Source organism: Acanthopagrus latus, chromosome 11 (genome assembly GCF_904848185.1).
Source record: "Acanthopagrus latus isolate v.2019 chromosome 11, fAcaLat1.1, whole genome shotgun sequence".
NCBI classification, from domain to species: Eukaryota; Metazoa; Chordata; class Actinopteri; order Spariformes; family Sparidae; genus Acanthopagrus; species Acanthopagrus latus.
In genome coordinates this window covers 10,704,183-10,719,996 of record NC_051049.1, presented here as the reverse complement: position 1 = coordinate 10,719,996, position 15,814 = coordinate 10,704,183, and the positions used below count along the sequence as shown (strand labels likewise).

Sequence of the window (15,814 nt, the reverse complement as noted above, 5' to 3'; positions counted from 1 at the left end):
CACTTACATCTTTTCCACCCATGGCCTCAAACATCTTCTCCAGCTGAACTCTCAGCTGCTGGATGTTGTTGATCAGGATGCAGGGCTAAGCACAGACAAACATGACACAGTGCTCACTAAAAGCATTTACAGTTAGATCAAACTTTTTTTTGGTGGTGTGGCATCTAAGGAAACCATTCTTACAATAACCATCGAGATTCCGTCCTGTTTATGATTACAAACAACAGAAACTAAAACATATTGTTCGTCCCTGGCTGTGTGGACTCTTCAAGCTCTTCATTCCGTCTTCGACCACTCACCACTTTCTCCATGGACACATAGTTGGCAAAACACTTGGAGATGATATCAGCGTAGGACAGCAGCACGTTGCTGATGGTCTGGAGGGGGAAACACGTGTTACAAGTTTTTATACTGAGATTATGATGTTTATAATTTGACTGAAAATTGCAAATCCACTACATCTACCTTAGCAAACCGCTTCATGTAGTGTCCCACGATCTGCGGGTCTGGACACTCTAGCTTCCTGATGATCTCAAAGCTCTGGTTGAGCTGGGAGAACACGTCCACCACCGAACAGGAGAACAGAGCGTGTTCTGAAGTGACTTGGAACTGCGGAGCGGAAAAAAGATGTGCGAGAGGATTAAAAACCACAAATGAAATAACAGAGGAAAAGGTGTATGTGATTAAGGATCGGCTGAGGTAGCAGGTGAGAATTCAAGGGATGCTAGCAAGATGTGACCTCTGGGCTCAGAGGAACATATAGACGGACCATTAGACGCTATATTAAACTGGACCTTTGATATCTTCCCCCACGTGTACTAAGATTCAGGCTCCCGAGAGCCAACAAGCTGTACAGCCAGTTACACAGCCAGCCAGTGACAGGTGGGAGCTCCTGTCTGTCTCCTTGTAATTGGCTGCTGGTGAGCACCTGGTCCCTAATTGGCTGGAGGTGAGCGTGTAGGTGCTCCTCCGGGGAGTCTGGGTAATGAGGTGAGGACAGCTTTCCTGCAGTCAGAACTCTGGAATAAGACCATTAATTCGCAATATCCTGCTGTCACAGAGTTATCTCCCTCCTTGAGTACATGCATGTCTCAACCACGCTGGTTTAAACTTCCAAAGAGGCGCTTTATACGACGAAGCACTTTGATGGATAAAATTCTCTGTCTGCCGCCGTGTCCACGCTTCTATTGTTGCCTTTGAAGAGTGCAGGAGAGGCAGCGGCGGTGGGAGGGGGGGGAGTAGTGTGGGAGGCAGAGCGGGAGGGAGGGTGAAACTTTGGCTGATAACTTTGAGTGTGACAGAGGAACTACAAAGGATGGATTACAGTAATTCCGCCCAAACAACAGCAGCGACTCAGCGTTTCCAGAGGAGTGAGGGGGAGATAAGGAGGGAGAAGAGCCGGAAACTTTTACCCCATCTTTTTTGTCTCTCTCCAAGGCGCCGTGCAGAAAGTCCCGAGACACCTCCTCGTTCTCATCCAGCCACTGAATGACAAATGGCTCAAACCACCTATGGAAAGGCAAAAAATATATATATACGTATTTATAACAATCTATTTTCTGCTCTCGGTATAAGTCTGATGTTGCATAACAGCCGATGGGGCGAGTTGCTACTCACGCAGGATATTCTGGCACTCGGCTCTTGAAGAAGGGCAGGTCTTTGCAGTACTCGTTGTACAGCCACTTCACCTTGAAGTGCAGGTTCATGTAATCGGCGCTCTTGCACAAGCGATTTTTCTCATGTTCTGAGAGGAAAAATGAAGTGGAAAAATGCATGTAAATAAAAAAAAAAGAAAAACCTGAAAATCTCTCACCTGGTGTTTTGACCTTATCTGCCTGCATGACCAGAAAAATGACTCTGACCTATCAGGCTGTGCTTGTTTAAAAAAGTTTGTGTTTCCTTCACACCCACAGGGACATTTAGGATCTGTTTTACACCCGTCCTTTTTACTAAATCAGCTGTAAATTATCCATCTGTTATTTTGCTGATTATTTGTGTGGGCTGCCACAAAAGCAACCAAACTTGACAATGACCGTCTGTCAGCTACTGTCAGTTTACAGCCTAACTGATAAGGATTGCCATCAAAGGGCGGGTCCATTGTTATTTGTGTTTATGAGGTTGTTCTTTCATACTGTAGCCTTCTAGTAGTGTTTTTTTTTAAAATTTTGGTCAAAGTATGTTTGTCTTTAGAGTCCAAGAGCTATTTTCCCAAACCCAGGATTTTTTTTCCCCACATAAGTGCTGTAACTTCGTTAACTATCTTTACTAACAACCAAGTGGGAGTGTTCATTTTGGAAACCAAGAACAGATTGACGATGGACCCGCACTTTCATAAAATATAATCTCCTAAATCTCTTGACCATTCTCATATATTACAAAATATATTTACTACATAGATCCTCTATTTCAAACATTCCCACCAAGTTTTATCCAGAGTGTTGGAAGTTAAGCTGAATGACAATAAAACCAACCTAGTTCTCTCTGACAGGATTCAGTCAGTTCAGAGGCTCATAGGCAATCACTGACTTGCACTCACCCTCCATTGCATACTTCATATCCTGAGCGAACAGGTTCCACATCACCTCGGCACTGATTTTACCTACGTTGAGCTCCTGAGGAAATCTTGATATAGGAGAGAAGGAGGAAGGCTTACTGCATAGGCACTTCATATAAAGAGGGTATACGAAACCGAATGAGCAGATGAGAGCCTGAAAGTGAACTTGTGGAAAACGTGGAAGAGAGACAGGAGTACAGAGACATACTGGTTTAGGCAGGGAGTGTAGGAGTTCTTGTCCTCCTCGATAATGGAGACGATAAGTGTGATGAGTTTGGACCAGAAATCCAGATTCTTGATGCTGGGTCCCTGCTCCTCCGGAGGCACGGCACCCTGCTTGGCCTGAAAAAGCAGTGACACAGCATGAGTCACAGTGGAACTACGCAGACGTCTCTGGGGGAGTTTGGTTTGCTTTTCAGCATATGACGGGAAGATGGCAACAGCTGTCAACCCGCAGAGTCATGCAGGTAATTGTGTTATGCTCAGTCACGGAGTTCTTAAAGCCAAGAGATGTCAGCTTTCCTCGTGGTTATGATATCATTTTTAGGCTCTACGGCCCACAACAAACCTCTACTTACATTTTGGATCAGATAACAAACGGGTCAAGCTTCAAGTGTAGTCATTTAATTGCGTGTAATTGTATTAATGGTGTTTTTATTGTCGGAGACAGAGAGACTGGGGAAGTCTTCACTGTGTTTTTAATCCAGCAGCTCATACATATTCAACGCTCGCTGCTTTAAACAGACTCAGAATGTCAACTGTCTGGACGACTTCTTTTGAAATAGCTGAAGAGGTGCTGGAAGGAAAAGAAAAGGAAAAAACAACCTAAGCCGAGCACCGCAGGGGTTGAAGAGAGAAGAATGATCTTGCAGAGATTTCAACAAAATATAGCAACGTCCCTGAGGATGAACTGTTTTATTCAAAGAGAAAAATGCTTATTTGAAATTCATGGGGGAGTTTGAATGGGGATGGCGCTTTAATGAGGACTCAAAGCAAGTTCTAGAAATCCCTGATGAGATCCACTGCGGGAGTGATGGATGGAAGAGCACCGGCCTTCCCCCGACCGAGAGGATGATGGGAACTCGCCGCACTTCCAGTAGATGCACAGCACATGAAAGCACACTAGTGTCACAGTGCATTTTAGACAACGGCCAGGAAAAACACAGAAATCAAGCAAATCAAATCATTTTGATTTATTTAGCAGTTTATGAAGGAAACTGCTTGCCAAGTTTTGAGTGATTAGTGAGTCAACTGCAACCAAATTACAGCAAAAGGAAAAGAAAAGCACGCTAATCACTGGGCACCATCATTAGACATTATCAGGGCGTGGTGAGAAGCCAGAAATAGGTTTGTCACCAAAACCAGGTCGAGACGTAGGTCAACGGATAAACCTGACCAACCCAGTGTCAGTTCTGCCAGTAAAAAAAAAGGCAGAGAGAAAGAGAGAGTGCAACATGTCATAGTGAACAAGTTAACTGCTCTCTGTCTCCCTTCTTTGCTCTGTCTTTGTTACGAGCTGTGGGTGTGTGTGTCTGTTCGGGTGAGGGCGGGGCTGAGATACATCCACACATAGCAGAGAGGCAAACAGCGGAGAGGATGATGCCCGTGCTTCGGCTGCATGAACACGAAATACGAATGGTTGTGCGTGGATGTGGGCGTTATTATCCGCGCTTTTATAAACAATCACTAAAAATATTTGTGTTTTCTAATCTACTGCTTTGTTTTTGCAACTCCGTCATGTACTGCTCGCTTGACCACCTCTGCTCCCTCAGTCTCAGCTGGTCTTTATTGAGTCGGGGAGGATGGTGCGACTTTAAATGGATTGTTTTCAAATCGCAACTGACCAATTTCCATAGTATAGCTTCAATTATCGCCAATAAAGCAAACTGAACATTTGGCTAAGATGGTAGAAATTGAGAAAGAGAGAAAGAGAGACATTGACTCACACCTACGCAGATATTAAACAAATTGCTGCATCTTACCGGGTCTGTCTGATACTCGCGGCTGTATAGCTCGTGGCAGTTATTAAAGATGTACTCATAGGTGGAGTTGAGACAGGCTTTGACACAGTCCTTCACCACCTGACTGGCTCTGGGTGGAGATTGAAGCTCTTGGACCTGAGCACACGCACAAAGGAGAGAAGCAGTTTAATTAGTTATGTAGACACACTGTGATTTATCCATCAAACCACGGCACTTCAAAATTGTCTTCATGTTCGTCTTGATTACACAGACGAACAGAACACGACTGCTAGCTAAAAGTCTGTTCTAGGTCAATTTAAAACAAATATGCTGAACACCAGATACATAACATGCGTCTTTACAAAGATGAATGAAGGGACAGTACCTTCATTCTGAAAAAGGTGATACTGGTGAGGAGGTCCACTGTGGACTTGAGGTCCTGCAGCCTCTCGGGGCTGCTGGCAGGGAAGTTGTTCTGCAGTCAGACGGAAAAAGAAACGACAGTGAGCCACAAGACATGAGATCCCATCCATCCCTGTCCAGTGCGTGTTCGTGTCTGTGGGCACGATCCAGCAGGGCAACACAATTTCCGATGCAAAATTTCCAGCACTTGCTACTGTGTGGGTGCGCAGTGTTTCCTGGATGTGTCTGTGCATGTTTCAGAGGAGCTGTCACTCTCACTAACGCATCCGCCTGCTTTTGTTTGCACCGTTTCTGACAAAGATGAGGAGAAATAAAGCGGAGAAAAGCAGTGGAGACAGAGGAGGTGGGCTGATGTTCTAGCATGCAGTTTGTCTATCCAGTAGTTGTCATCTATCACAAACTTCTCAAAGTTTTACATGAGTGACAACAGTGAGTTGAAGAGCAGGCTTACTCTGTACATGGACAGGTCAATCCTTAGGGAGTTGTGAAGCTGGTCGAGAAGCTTGACAAAGCGCTCTTTCTGCGGAGACAAGGTGACAGATTTTTAGAATAACCGAGCATATAGCAGACACACCACGCTGCTTGTTACGCGACGGCTCAGTCATAGCCAATGAGCATATTGTTAGAAAAGGAAATTACAACAGCAAAAAAACAAAGAAAAGCAAGGATACATTTCAGCGTTTTCCTCCTTTTTGAACATAACTGTGGCACCTGCTGCACTGCATTGATTCTGCGAGGTGCTTTCAGCAGTGACTCACCCCGAAGTTTGAAGCAGCAAAGCGGTCAGAGGCAGAGACGTTGTTGGTCGCCTGGGTGGTGTGAGCGTAGTAGGCATTGATGTTAGCCAGTAGGGTGCTCATCACTGCAGGCACCCCTGGGCACATGTACTTAGATGACAGGCAGGCAAAGTGACTGCAAAAGGGAGACAGACGTGTCAAAAGAGAGGGCCTTTTTTTTTTCCCAGAATAATGACACTCTGATGTCGGGCTTTCAGCCAGTAACATACGTCATGGCCTGATAGATGGACTCCACTCCGTAACGCATGGCGAACTCATCAACGATCTCCTGGGGAGTCTCCTCAAAATAGACCTTCCATGCATCATCCCCTTTGGCATCAGGGATCTTCACCACACCGTTGTTCTGGATATCTGTCACGTAGTGGAAGAGGTTCTATGGGGGACGAAAATAGGAAAGAGTTAGAGATGTATAGAAAAAAAAGAGAACAAGAAGACATACAGAAGAAAAGGCAAAGAAAGGAACAAAAGGAGAATATGGAAATACATGGCTGTTTAGAGCTCTGACATGTATAAGGATATAGTCGGGTGTAGGGAACAGTACGAGTAGCGATTACATAATGACAAAGAGTGTGTGTCCATGGTCTCCCTAAACCAGCATGTTCAAATTGTGTTCTTTAAATCTGTGATTTTCAGCTGTGATCAAACTTTCTTTATGTTTCATTGTACAAAAACAGAGCGCATTACAGCCTATGGTGCGGTTATCTTTAAATGTGAGCGCTACTTGAACAACCATTAAACTACATTACGAGGCCAACAAGTTCCTGTCTAGACTGCTCACCCGTGGAGTGTTATGCTGCAATAAAACATTCAGAGTTGGCTTCGTGGTTTATGGCCACTTATGCGCAGCAATAACAGCGGTCATCTGTCTGTCAAGGTTCAGCTAATACGCTCTGTTGAGTAATGGGCCGAGTAATGACTCCACGCGAGTCCGCGATTGGTCGACAATCAATCAGGAGAGTTTTCCCGCACAGAGCCGCACTAGAAATGTGTCTGATGTCTGGATGTGGTTCTTATCTTCTGAGAGCAAAGCAAACTTCATGGAGTATTAACTAAGGTTTAATTTGGAACGGCTCCATTGTGGAGCCGCGCATCAGTCAAGTGAATTAACCTGTTTGGCACGGCTCATTGGGATGACTTTGCATGGAGATACACACAGTGGTTAGAAAAAGTCCTATGTACCTAAAGTTATAGTAGCAATGCATTAATCAAAAAGATTTCCATGTTAAACAAATATGTCATTTAAATGCTCAGTCTGCCATGAGTGTGCACGTACAAGAAAGACTGTGGAGGCCTGGTCTGCGTAACGTTGTTGTGCATGTTGTTATGTGCAGACCAACTGGTTTCCTGAGCTGTAAAGTCTGCTGGCTTAGTTAGATGTTGTAGTTCGGTGAACAAATAGTCCCTACATGAAACTGCTCTCAACAAGGTCTGTGGATTAATGTGGAGTAATGATTCCTGGAAAGACTCAATGCTGATGAGTTTTTAAAATGCATTTTTTACCTTCTCTTCAGCTTGTTTTAGTGTTAATGTTTTGGGTGGCCTGGATGGGTTGGATTTGTTGAATTGTTTTGTATTTTTTTGTTTGCTATAAAGTTTTATACAGGTTCTTTATCATATTCTTAAAAAACAAACGGAAAAAGCCTGTGTAATGGAGGAAAAACTATAATATTTCCAAAGATATTGTAGCAGAGTAAAGGTACTGAATCACACAAACTGTACCTATGAAACACCAGTATATAGAGCTTACCTCATGCAAACATGTGTACTGAACGTGATAGGGGGCGACCGTCTCCTCTCCTTTAATCTCTACATTGATGTGCATGCGAATGGCGCCAGACACAGCTGATTTGTCTGTACGCTTGTCTGCAAAGAGCAAAAGCCATACAGCAACAATGTTAGCCAACTTTGCAGCTGAAAGCATCTAAATCAGAAGAAGTTAGGTCACTCATGTAACTGCAATAGTGGTGGTAAATGGCACCGACTAAATAATTCAACTGACCCAGATTATACCAGACGTCCATCTCTCCGCTCAGAGTGCGGACCTCAATGATAGTCTGACCGAGGAAGTCGTCGGACTCCCGCTTGAACTTCTGCTTCACGCGAGACTTGATGTCGTCGTCCTCGTCCCACACTCGCACCTTGATGCGGTCTGAGGAGTTGTGACATTCGCTGAATGGACAGAATGAGAGTCAGCCACAGGTAGCAAATAAAGTTGATACACAGACAGAAGACCACATGAATTACTATCATGACTCATTACTGTAAATATCAAAGACGGGAGAAGAAATAGGTGCCATTTTAAGGCACTTGTTTTTTTCCAAGCATTTGGAGATGTCATCTTTAGCTCTGAGAATCTGTGATCGCATTTTCTTCTTATATATGAAACTTGTTGGCCAAACAATACATCAATTAACACAAAACTATAAAGACCATATTGGTTGGTAATAAAAAGAATCATTCTGTGCAGCCCTAACTCTTTTCACAAATTTTATTTCATTTTCTAGGCCTTGACTCACAAGTTAAACGTCTCTTCCCAGACGGGGTTGAGGTTGCCATAGATGGTCTTGGTCCTCTTTTTGGTCTTTCCAACCTGGACGGTGACATAAGGATCACTGGAACCGGTTTTGTCCTTGGCTTGTAGACCCTGGGCACACAACACTAGGAAGACGAAAAAAAAATGGCAAGCTGGTCAGTGTGCGTGTGTCCATGTGCATGTGTTTGCAAGCAAACAGATGCCTCTTAAATCATCTGACCTTCTGCTCTACTGCCCCACAAACGCCACCTGTGTTCCCTCTCCCTACAAACGCCAGCTTGTCTCTTTTTATAGACACACACACACACACACACCTGACATGTGCCAACTCCTCTGACTTTAATGTCGTTAGAGCATCACCGGTGTGACTCGGCCCTCACCTGTGATGCTGATCTTGGCCGACCACTTAGAGGTGCCGTCGAGCACACTCTGCTTGATCTGCTTCATGTAGGTGACGTGGGTGGCCTTGACGATGGCGAACACTTCCTGGATGAGTTCGAAGATCTCGGGTTTGTTCCTCTCGCGGATCTTCATGCGGTCCTTAAGGACCATGATGATGTTCTGGGTTCGGTCCTCTGCGCCGTGTTTGGAGCTCTTCTCTGCTGCTCCTGGTTGGCGCAAAAATTGAGACGAGAAACTTAAGGATTAGACGTGTAAAAGCAATCAACGCAGTGTTTTTGGTGCACAGAAAAATGAAAATGAAAATAAATAAAGTTATGCAAGTCAAGAATCATGAACAATTGCAAACTGACCATAAAATCTGAACAAAAAACTAAAAGAATTATGAACACTGTGTAATTTAAAGGCAAGAGCTGCAGACTGTCCAGAGCATTCAGCAGGGAACGGGCAACAGTTTACTGTATGAACAGTATTTCGTTATTAAATGATAACAAAAACAAAGAAAATGAGCTTTCAATTTAATATACAGAGGAGAGTAGAAGTGTAGGTGATGAAAACCTTGGCCATATTTCATGAATGAGAGGCGGACATATTTGCAGAGCTATAAAATTGCTGAGTAAAAAGAGCGCTGGATGACAACAAGAGACAAATGGCTTTTAATATCCTCCCAAGAAAACAAAGAAAATAGGAGAACAGGAGTGAGAGAAGGAGGAGGAGGAGGAGGAGGACGAAGAGATGGACTGTGCTTGGCAGTGACAAATAGAAACAGGAGATAATAGATAAACTGGATACTTTACTGTTATTAATAAGAAAAAGCAGCGCTGTCACAGAAAGCAGTCAGGAAATGCTGTAAATATTTTATGCTGTATTTTAGATGAACATTTGGCATCTTAACTTTCACTCTTAGATACCTCAGTATTTTGTTGGTGATGAAATCATAATTTTAGGCCAAGCTGCAAATATATTATAACACATTTAAAGTAATACAAACACATTAAAGCTCCATAATAATTAACACACTTTATGTAATTTCTCTAATCCACACAAAAAGTGCTAAGCTATGCTAATGAACGAACATCACAGTGTTTCGTGATTTTGTCAGATCAGTTTGTCATCAGGGCAAAAACAGAAGCCGCTCCTTTTCCAACATTGCACTTACGTTGTAGACAATCAGCATTGAGCAGATCTTGGCACTTCTCGTGGCATTTGACCCCACACTCGGTGCAGCGCATGCCCTGGCGAGCGATGCCCCACAGCAGTCCCTCGCACTCGTAGCAGTAAGTGGGCGTGGTGGCCGTCCACACCTCAAAGTTGTGTGGGGTGGTGCAGGAGATGGGATATATGAGGGCCTGGAGGGTCTTTTTGTAGACGTGACTCTTCTACAAGGGCACAAATGAGGGACGGAGATGGTCAGCACTGTGCTACAATCAGATTTATTTTAGCAGAAGCTGATTTAACATTGTAAATGAGGACTGACCAGCTCTTCGTTATGCAGGGTGCTGGATGTCAGGGCCGACGTGATGCCTGCCTTCCTGGAGTTCTGAACCAAGGACTGAGTGGCAGGAGAGAGGAGGGGTTAGTGTCTTTCAGCTTCCACCTCAATATCAGGTTTTATCAAAACAAATCTCAGGGCAGCCTCTGAGGCAAGGTGTATTATTACTGTCTGTCTGGCAATATTCCCCTGAATAGCTGCAGCAAACTAGAGGTGCCAACTGCAGAATTCAAAGTGCTTCCTCTCATAAGAGTGATCAATTTGCTGGCTAGACGAGAAAACTACCATGCCTTCACAGGTGTTCTGATAGCAAATGGTGTTTGTGTTACTCACCATAGCCTGTGGCCGTGCAGAGAAAGTGGGAGGAACAAGGGAGAGATATAACATTAGAAAAAGGAAAGCAAGAGGAGGAGATTTCCTTAGAGAATTAAAAAGCAACAGAAATGAGACTGGGCAATAAATAGTCAACAGAACCACCGCAATGTCATCATTTGGAGCCTCTAGTTCAGAATTACACTCGCCTCCATCTTGTATGTTTTTTTGGAGGCAGATATGACCATGTTTTTAAGAGAGAGTGGAGCTAGGAACGATATCCTTATTGGATCTGACTGAAAGTTTAAGGACACACTACAGTAGCCACTTGTCAAACAAAATATAGCCCCGCCCCATTTATCGTTTTTTGTTTTTTTTCTCTAAATGGAACCATAAGTTACAGAATGAACATGATTCTGTCTTGAAGAGGACCTGAAACTAGAGATCGAGACCATAAACGCTGCAAAACCTTTTACTGGATTAAAAAAACAAGTTAGGAGTAGGGGCATTTTCTCATAAACTTATAAGTAATCAGATTATTTTGGAAACCAGTGAAGTCGTCCCCTGCTTGCCATTAGAAAGATTGCAGGAATAAGGCACTGAGCAATGCCTTCACTTGTCAGACCTAGACCTCCATCCAGTGTTTATGGAAAAGATGCATTCATTGTGCACAAACTGTCGTTTTTGTGATTTAACAAGAATGGATTTCCACAAAGAGCACGAGGGGGAAATCAAACAAGGTGAATCAACAGCCGGATGTAGATGACATCAATAGAGAGCATGTCAACCAGACTTGAGTATTTGACATCTGAATGAAACAGCCTGTGATCAATGTTCATTCAGCCGTTACCCTACCCTGTCCGATCAATTACCCGACACACTCTGACACATTGTGCGCGTGTGCATGTGTATGTGTGCACAGTGACAGAGAGACAAGTGAAACATGGGGGCACCTGCCTGTGACTGCCTGTCTGTGCTTCGTGAGTGTTTATTAATGAAGACAGTTAATTACCTGTGTGTGGTTAAGCAGGGATCTGGACTGATGAGGAAAATGGTACACAGAGTTTTGCCTTGCGGTTAATATAAAGAGCTACATTGTCTTTGACAATACAAGCCTCCACTACAGGGCAATAAAAGTAATAGTTTAACACTTTGACGAACACAGTATGCTTATTTGCATAAGTGTCATGAGTTGGAGAAGATTGAGACCACTCATTCTTCTTCTTTAAATTTTGGTAAGAAAGCAAACAAAGGTGTATCCAAAAAAATGTCAGACAACTTCTCTAAGGTTTTCTTTCATTTACCTTCCTGAAAAGCTGAAGAATGATACTAATGTGAGTTTAATGGATATCTGTACTTGATAGTGCAACATTTTAACAATGATGGAAAAGAGAAAATGTTGTCCAGCTTGTGTAATGGCACAAGATACTCAAAGGAAGTGGGTTGTATGAATGAGTGACAGCTTTCTCCAATCTAATCCTTAATGAGGAGTGGGGATGATGGCAGCGTGGGGTACTCAAAGCTCTCTTATATGACTGCATCTAGCACACGTCAGTGTCACTTTGCACCGGAGCTCGCCTCGTCAGGCTGTAATAGCAGGGAAATGTACAGTACTGTGGACGCGGTGCAGTGGGTGAAAAAAGAGGGAGACGTCCAAGGTAAAGAGAATGAGGCGAGAGAGAATCTGAAGGAAAACAGGAGAAGGTTTAATGGGAGGGAGCGCTGCCTGCTAAGATGAGTGATAGATGGACTGGGGAGATTTGAGACACTTAGTCAGGGGGAATATAAAGAGATTAGTGCAGAAACTCACCAGATCTCTGACCAGAGGCATAGCTTTCCTCTTCCTGAGGTCTGGCATGCTGTCGATGCTGTACAGAGCGCCGCCCATCCTGGAGACAACACACGCACAGAGCAGAGTTCAACACCAGCTATTATTTCAGCTATAGTCGTTAGACACGACAAATCAATTAGACGATAAATGCATTCGGACGTTCAGGCTGTGGGCTTGCCTTTTGGTTGGTAGGTTATGGATTTTTCAATGACTGTAGTAGTAACAGCGTCATGGTTACTTACCCTGCTGATAAAAGCAGAGAGGCGATGCCAACACTCTCTCCTCGGGCCTGAGGGGAAGGAGAGAGATGAGATGAGAAAAAGAGAGGCGAGCAGGGTGCCATAAGAGCTGTGACTGGATGAATGGGGAGCGTAGCATATTATAGTACTGTACACGGTGCTTTTATATTCTCTTTTCTGAGAACAACAGAGGGGAAAGATATGGTATGGTGCTCCCTTAGCAAAAAGCCCTATTTCATGTAGCCACAATGACTGCAAGCGTTCAGAGAATTCACAAATGAATAATACGACAGTGGTGCAAGTGGGAGACAGAAAGAAAAAAGGGGGGAGATTAGGAGAGTGGTGTGGCTGAGTTAAGTCTTTGTGAGTGAGTGTGGTGATTACTGACATCAGCAGTGGCTTCTCTGTGTTTGAGAATCATAGTAAAAGTAGATTACAGCCAGATGGCCATCCGTGTAATCATTCTTCTAATTCTATCTGCTCGGTTATTGAAAGACAATGTTCTTTGTCTGCCTGCCTGCTCAAAGAATCACACACAGCATGGATACTCACGTCACACTGGCGCACAGAAATAGTGACGATTGGCATTAACGTTCGGCACTGAAAATGAAACTTAGCTGGCTTGCGTCAGCTTCACATACATCTACGAGCCGCACAGGATACATACAATATAAATCAGATTGATCAACACGCTACTGGCCACACCCACCTGAGCGTCTGCTCCAGCCATGGGTAATCAGAACGGACTACATGCAAATCGCTACGAGGATGGCAACAAACTGAAAAGAAAATAATGAAATGGCAAAAAACAGTACAAGGGATAAACAGAAACTATCAAATAAACACAAGACAATATAATTCACAGCGATAACCAACTAATAACTGGGAAACATGGTGGAGCAGTCAACAGAAGCTGGAAAAAAAACCAAACAACAACACAGTAACAGTCGAGCGTGCAGGGAATGATGCAACAAGTCAGTGACCTCCAGTAGTAGATTTCAGCTGAGCAACAACAGAGACAACATATTACCGGGCATTCACCTGACACGAATCCACACCTGTGTGCACAAAAACACACTAAGACACACACACACAACCACACACAGGCTGTACCTCTTGCAGTTGTAGTCGTACTCTGCTGAAGAGTCGAAGCCAGTTAGCTTTGGCTCTGGCGGGACCAGGCTCCATGATTTCCCTCTTCGGGAAGCTATAACAAGGGTAAAAGAAAGAGTTATTCATATACTGTTTGTGCCAGTGTGTGTTAGCTAATTTAGTGAATATACAGTGATGTTAGATTTAAATATCACTGACTAATAGTAGCAGACTCATTAAAGGGGGACTTCAGCTAAGGTGCCCTTAAGATCTCCCAAGAAAGGGATAAATATGTACTGTCTTCTTCTTCTTCCTCACCTGATGTTGCACACTTCATGTATCACAAGCTAGAGGAAATAACCCTGATGATGTCATCAGGCATTAAGATACTTTAATGGAAATCTGGAATATTTGAGGGCTTCTCCTCTTCTAACGATGAAAAGTCAGAATTTCTTGGCGCCCGTGGCTTTGATTTTGTTAATTATTTTTTAACTGTGTCTCTTGAAAGTCCTCCAACTTTGTCGAAGTGAAACACTAAATGATGTGACCTTAAAATGAGCCTTTAATATCGACAGAGCAAGCCAGAGTTTGCCATGTTGAATGCCTCAGTAGTGCCACTACAGACTGGACTACGCAACCTGTTTACAGATCTCTACACCAGAGTCTGTCTGCTACATTCCTCATTTGGCCAACTGGAAGAGTGGTCCACACTGTTTGTGTCTGTTGAAGTAAATATACAGCATGCGCTTAGTTTTACGTGAATGAGGCACCAGTTGAATGCCCTTGAAATGTAACTAAATGTAGTATTAACAGTGTGTGAAAGCTTGTATTTCCGCTACGAAGATGACATTGCTTGAACAGTGTTCACCTTGGAACAGGTGGCTCCTCTGGTTTCTCCTCTGGAGCTGGGGGGACACTCTCTGCGGCGGGAGGCTGCTCGGGGGGTGCCGGTTCCTCCAGCAGCAGCAGCTCAGACTTGGGCTCGGGCTCAATGGGCTCGATATCTTTAGCCGGGAGCTGCGATGCAGGCGTGGCAGTGGACATACTGGTAGTAGACAGAGCTGGCTGGCTGGGTGCAAATGGAGGTTTGGTGGATTCTGCACTGAAAGGGGGCAGCTTGTCGCCCTGTGTGACTGGAGGTAGACCAGGAGCTGTGCTGGGGGGCTGCAGCTGATCTTGGGCTGGTCGCTGCTGATGCAACGACGGCTGTTTCTCAAGTGGTGGCCTGGTGGACGACAGGCCATCGGCGGGAGGCATCACGGTGGGGGCAGTGCTTGTGGGTGTGGGGGTGTAGGGCGGCTCCTGGTCCTCGCTGAGTGTGCCATCAAGCTGATACATATCCTCATCTTCTTCATAAGGCATCTCCTCCTCATCTTCATAGTTGTAGTCCCCTTCCTCCCTGTACATGTCGCCCTCCTCATCGGCGTACAGCGCCCCCTCCTCCCCTCCATCTTTGAGGTAGCCGCCCTCGTCGCTGTAGACGCCCTGGGGGTCCTCGCCGTCCCAGCCCGGGGAATCCTCTTTGCCGTAGCTGACGGAGGAGTGGCAGGAGTGGTAGGAGTCGTTCTCATCGTAGAACTCAGAACCTCGCAAGCTCTCGCCGTCCTCGGGAACGAACTCCTCGCTGAGCTGAGAGCTGCCTCGGCTCAACTCGCCTGATGAGGCGTAACGACTGTCTGTTGGACTGAAGGGAGGGGGAGACACAGACACCTGTTACGTGTACACGCCCACACAGGTTTAAAGGAAAACTAGGGGAGTCCCACAGTTACACAACAAAGATTTTGGTTGTCACAGTAACACTTAAGGAGCTTGTGTTGAGGGCCAAGGAGGGACACAGCTAACAAATAGGAGAAGAGGGGTGACTTTGAACCAACCATTGGGAAAACTCGGAGTAGTGGGCTTTAAGCTAGTGATGCATCTATGTAACTGCAACGGGAGTTAACACAGAAACACACACCATACAAAACGATATGAATAGACCTATTCAAAAGAAGGAGAGTGAACCTGGAGATGTTGAGGGTAATTTGTTAGCCTGGCAGAACTGAACAGTCTCTTTTTGCAGATAAATAAGTGAATAATATTTATTCACAATGATGAATGAGACTATTAGACACTGAGACGGACCATGAATCAGAGAGAGATTTGAGACACATGCAAAACAATTTTCTCTCTCTCAGACAC

At 44.6% G+C, this 15,814-nt stretch overlaps 1 protein-coding gene across 6 annotated transcripts in view; it reads right to left on the bottom strand.

Annotated features, from left to right (window-relative positions):
* unc13a (unc-13 homolog A (C. elegans)) overlaps positions 1-15,814 on the bottom strand; it is a 47,264-nt gene that overhangs the window by 15,707 nt on the left and 15,743 nt on the right. For all 6 annotated transcript variants that reach the window (XM_037114307.1, XM_037114309.1, XM_037114310.1 and 3 more), the window contains 23 exons: positions 14,502-15,317; positions 13,655-13,748; positions 12,545-12,591; positions 12,282-12,360; positions 10,493-10,498; positions 10,145-10,219; positions 9,827-10,046; positions 8,649-8,876; positions 8,252-8,393; positions 7,735-7,904; positions 7,483-7,598; positions 5,945-6,108; positions 5,697-5,850; positions 5,390-5,458; positions 4,901-4,990; positions 4,537-4,671; positions 2,763-2,896; positions 2,537-2,622; positions 1,618-1,744; positions 1,413-1,509; positions 466-609; positions 300-377; positions 8-85 (listed from right to left, as the gene is read on the bottom strand). In XM_037114307.1, the coding sequence (XP_036970202.1) occupies positions 8-85; positions 300-377; positions 466-609; positions 1,413-1,509; positions 1,618-1,744; positions 2,537-2,622; positions 2,763-2,896; positions 4,537-4,671; positions 4,901-4,990; positions 5,390-5,458; positions 5,697-5,850; positions 5,945-6,108; positions 7,483-7,598; positions 7,735-7,904; positions 8,252-8,393; positions 8,649-8,876; positions 9,827-10,046; positions 10,145-10,219; positions 10,493-10,498; positions 12,282-12,360; positions 12,545-12,591; positions 13,655-13,748; positions 14,502-15,317 (3,349 nt within the window). The remainder of the gene's footprint in view (positions 1-7; positions 86-299; positions 378-465; positions 610-1,412; positions 1,510-1,617; positions 1,745-2,536; positions 2,623-2,762; positions 2,897-4,536; positions 4,672-4,900; positions 4,991-5,389; positions 5,459-5,696; positions 5,851-5,944; positions 6,109-7,482; positions 7,599-7,734; positions 7,905-8,251; positions 8,394-8,648; positions 8,877-9,826; positions 10,047-10,144; positions 10,220-10,492; positions 10,499-12,281; positions 12,361-12,544; positions 12,592-13,654; positions 13,749-14,501; positions 15,318-15,814) is intronic.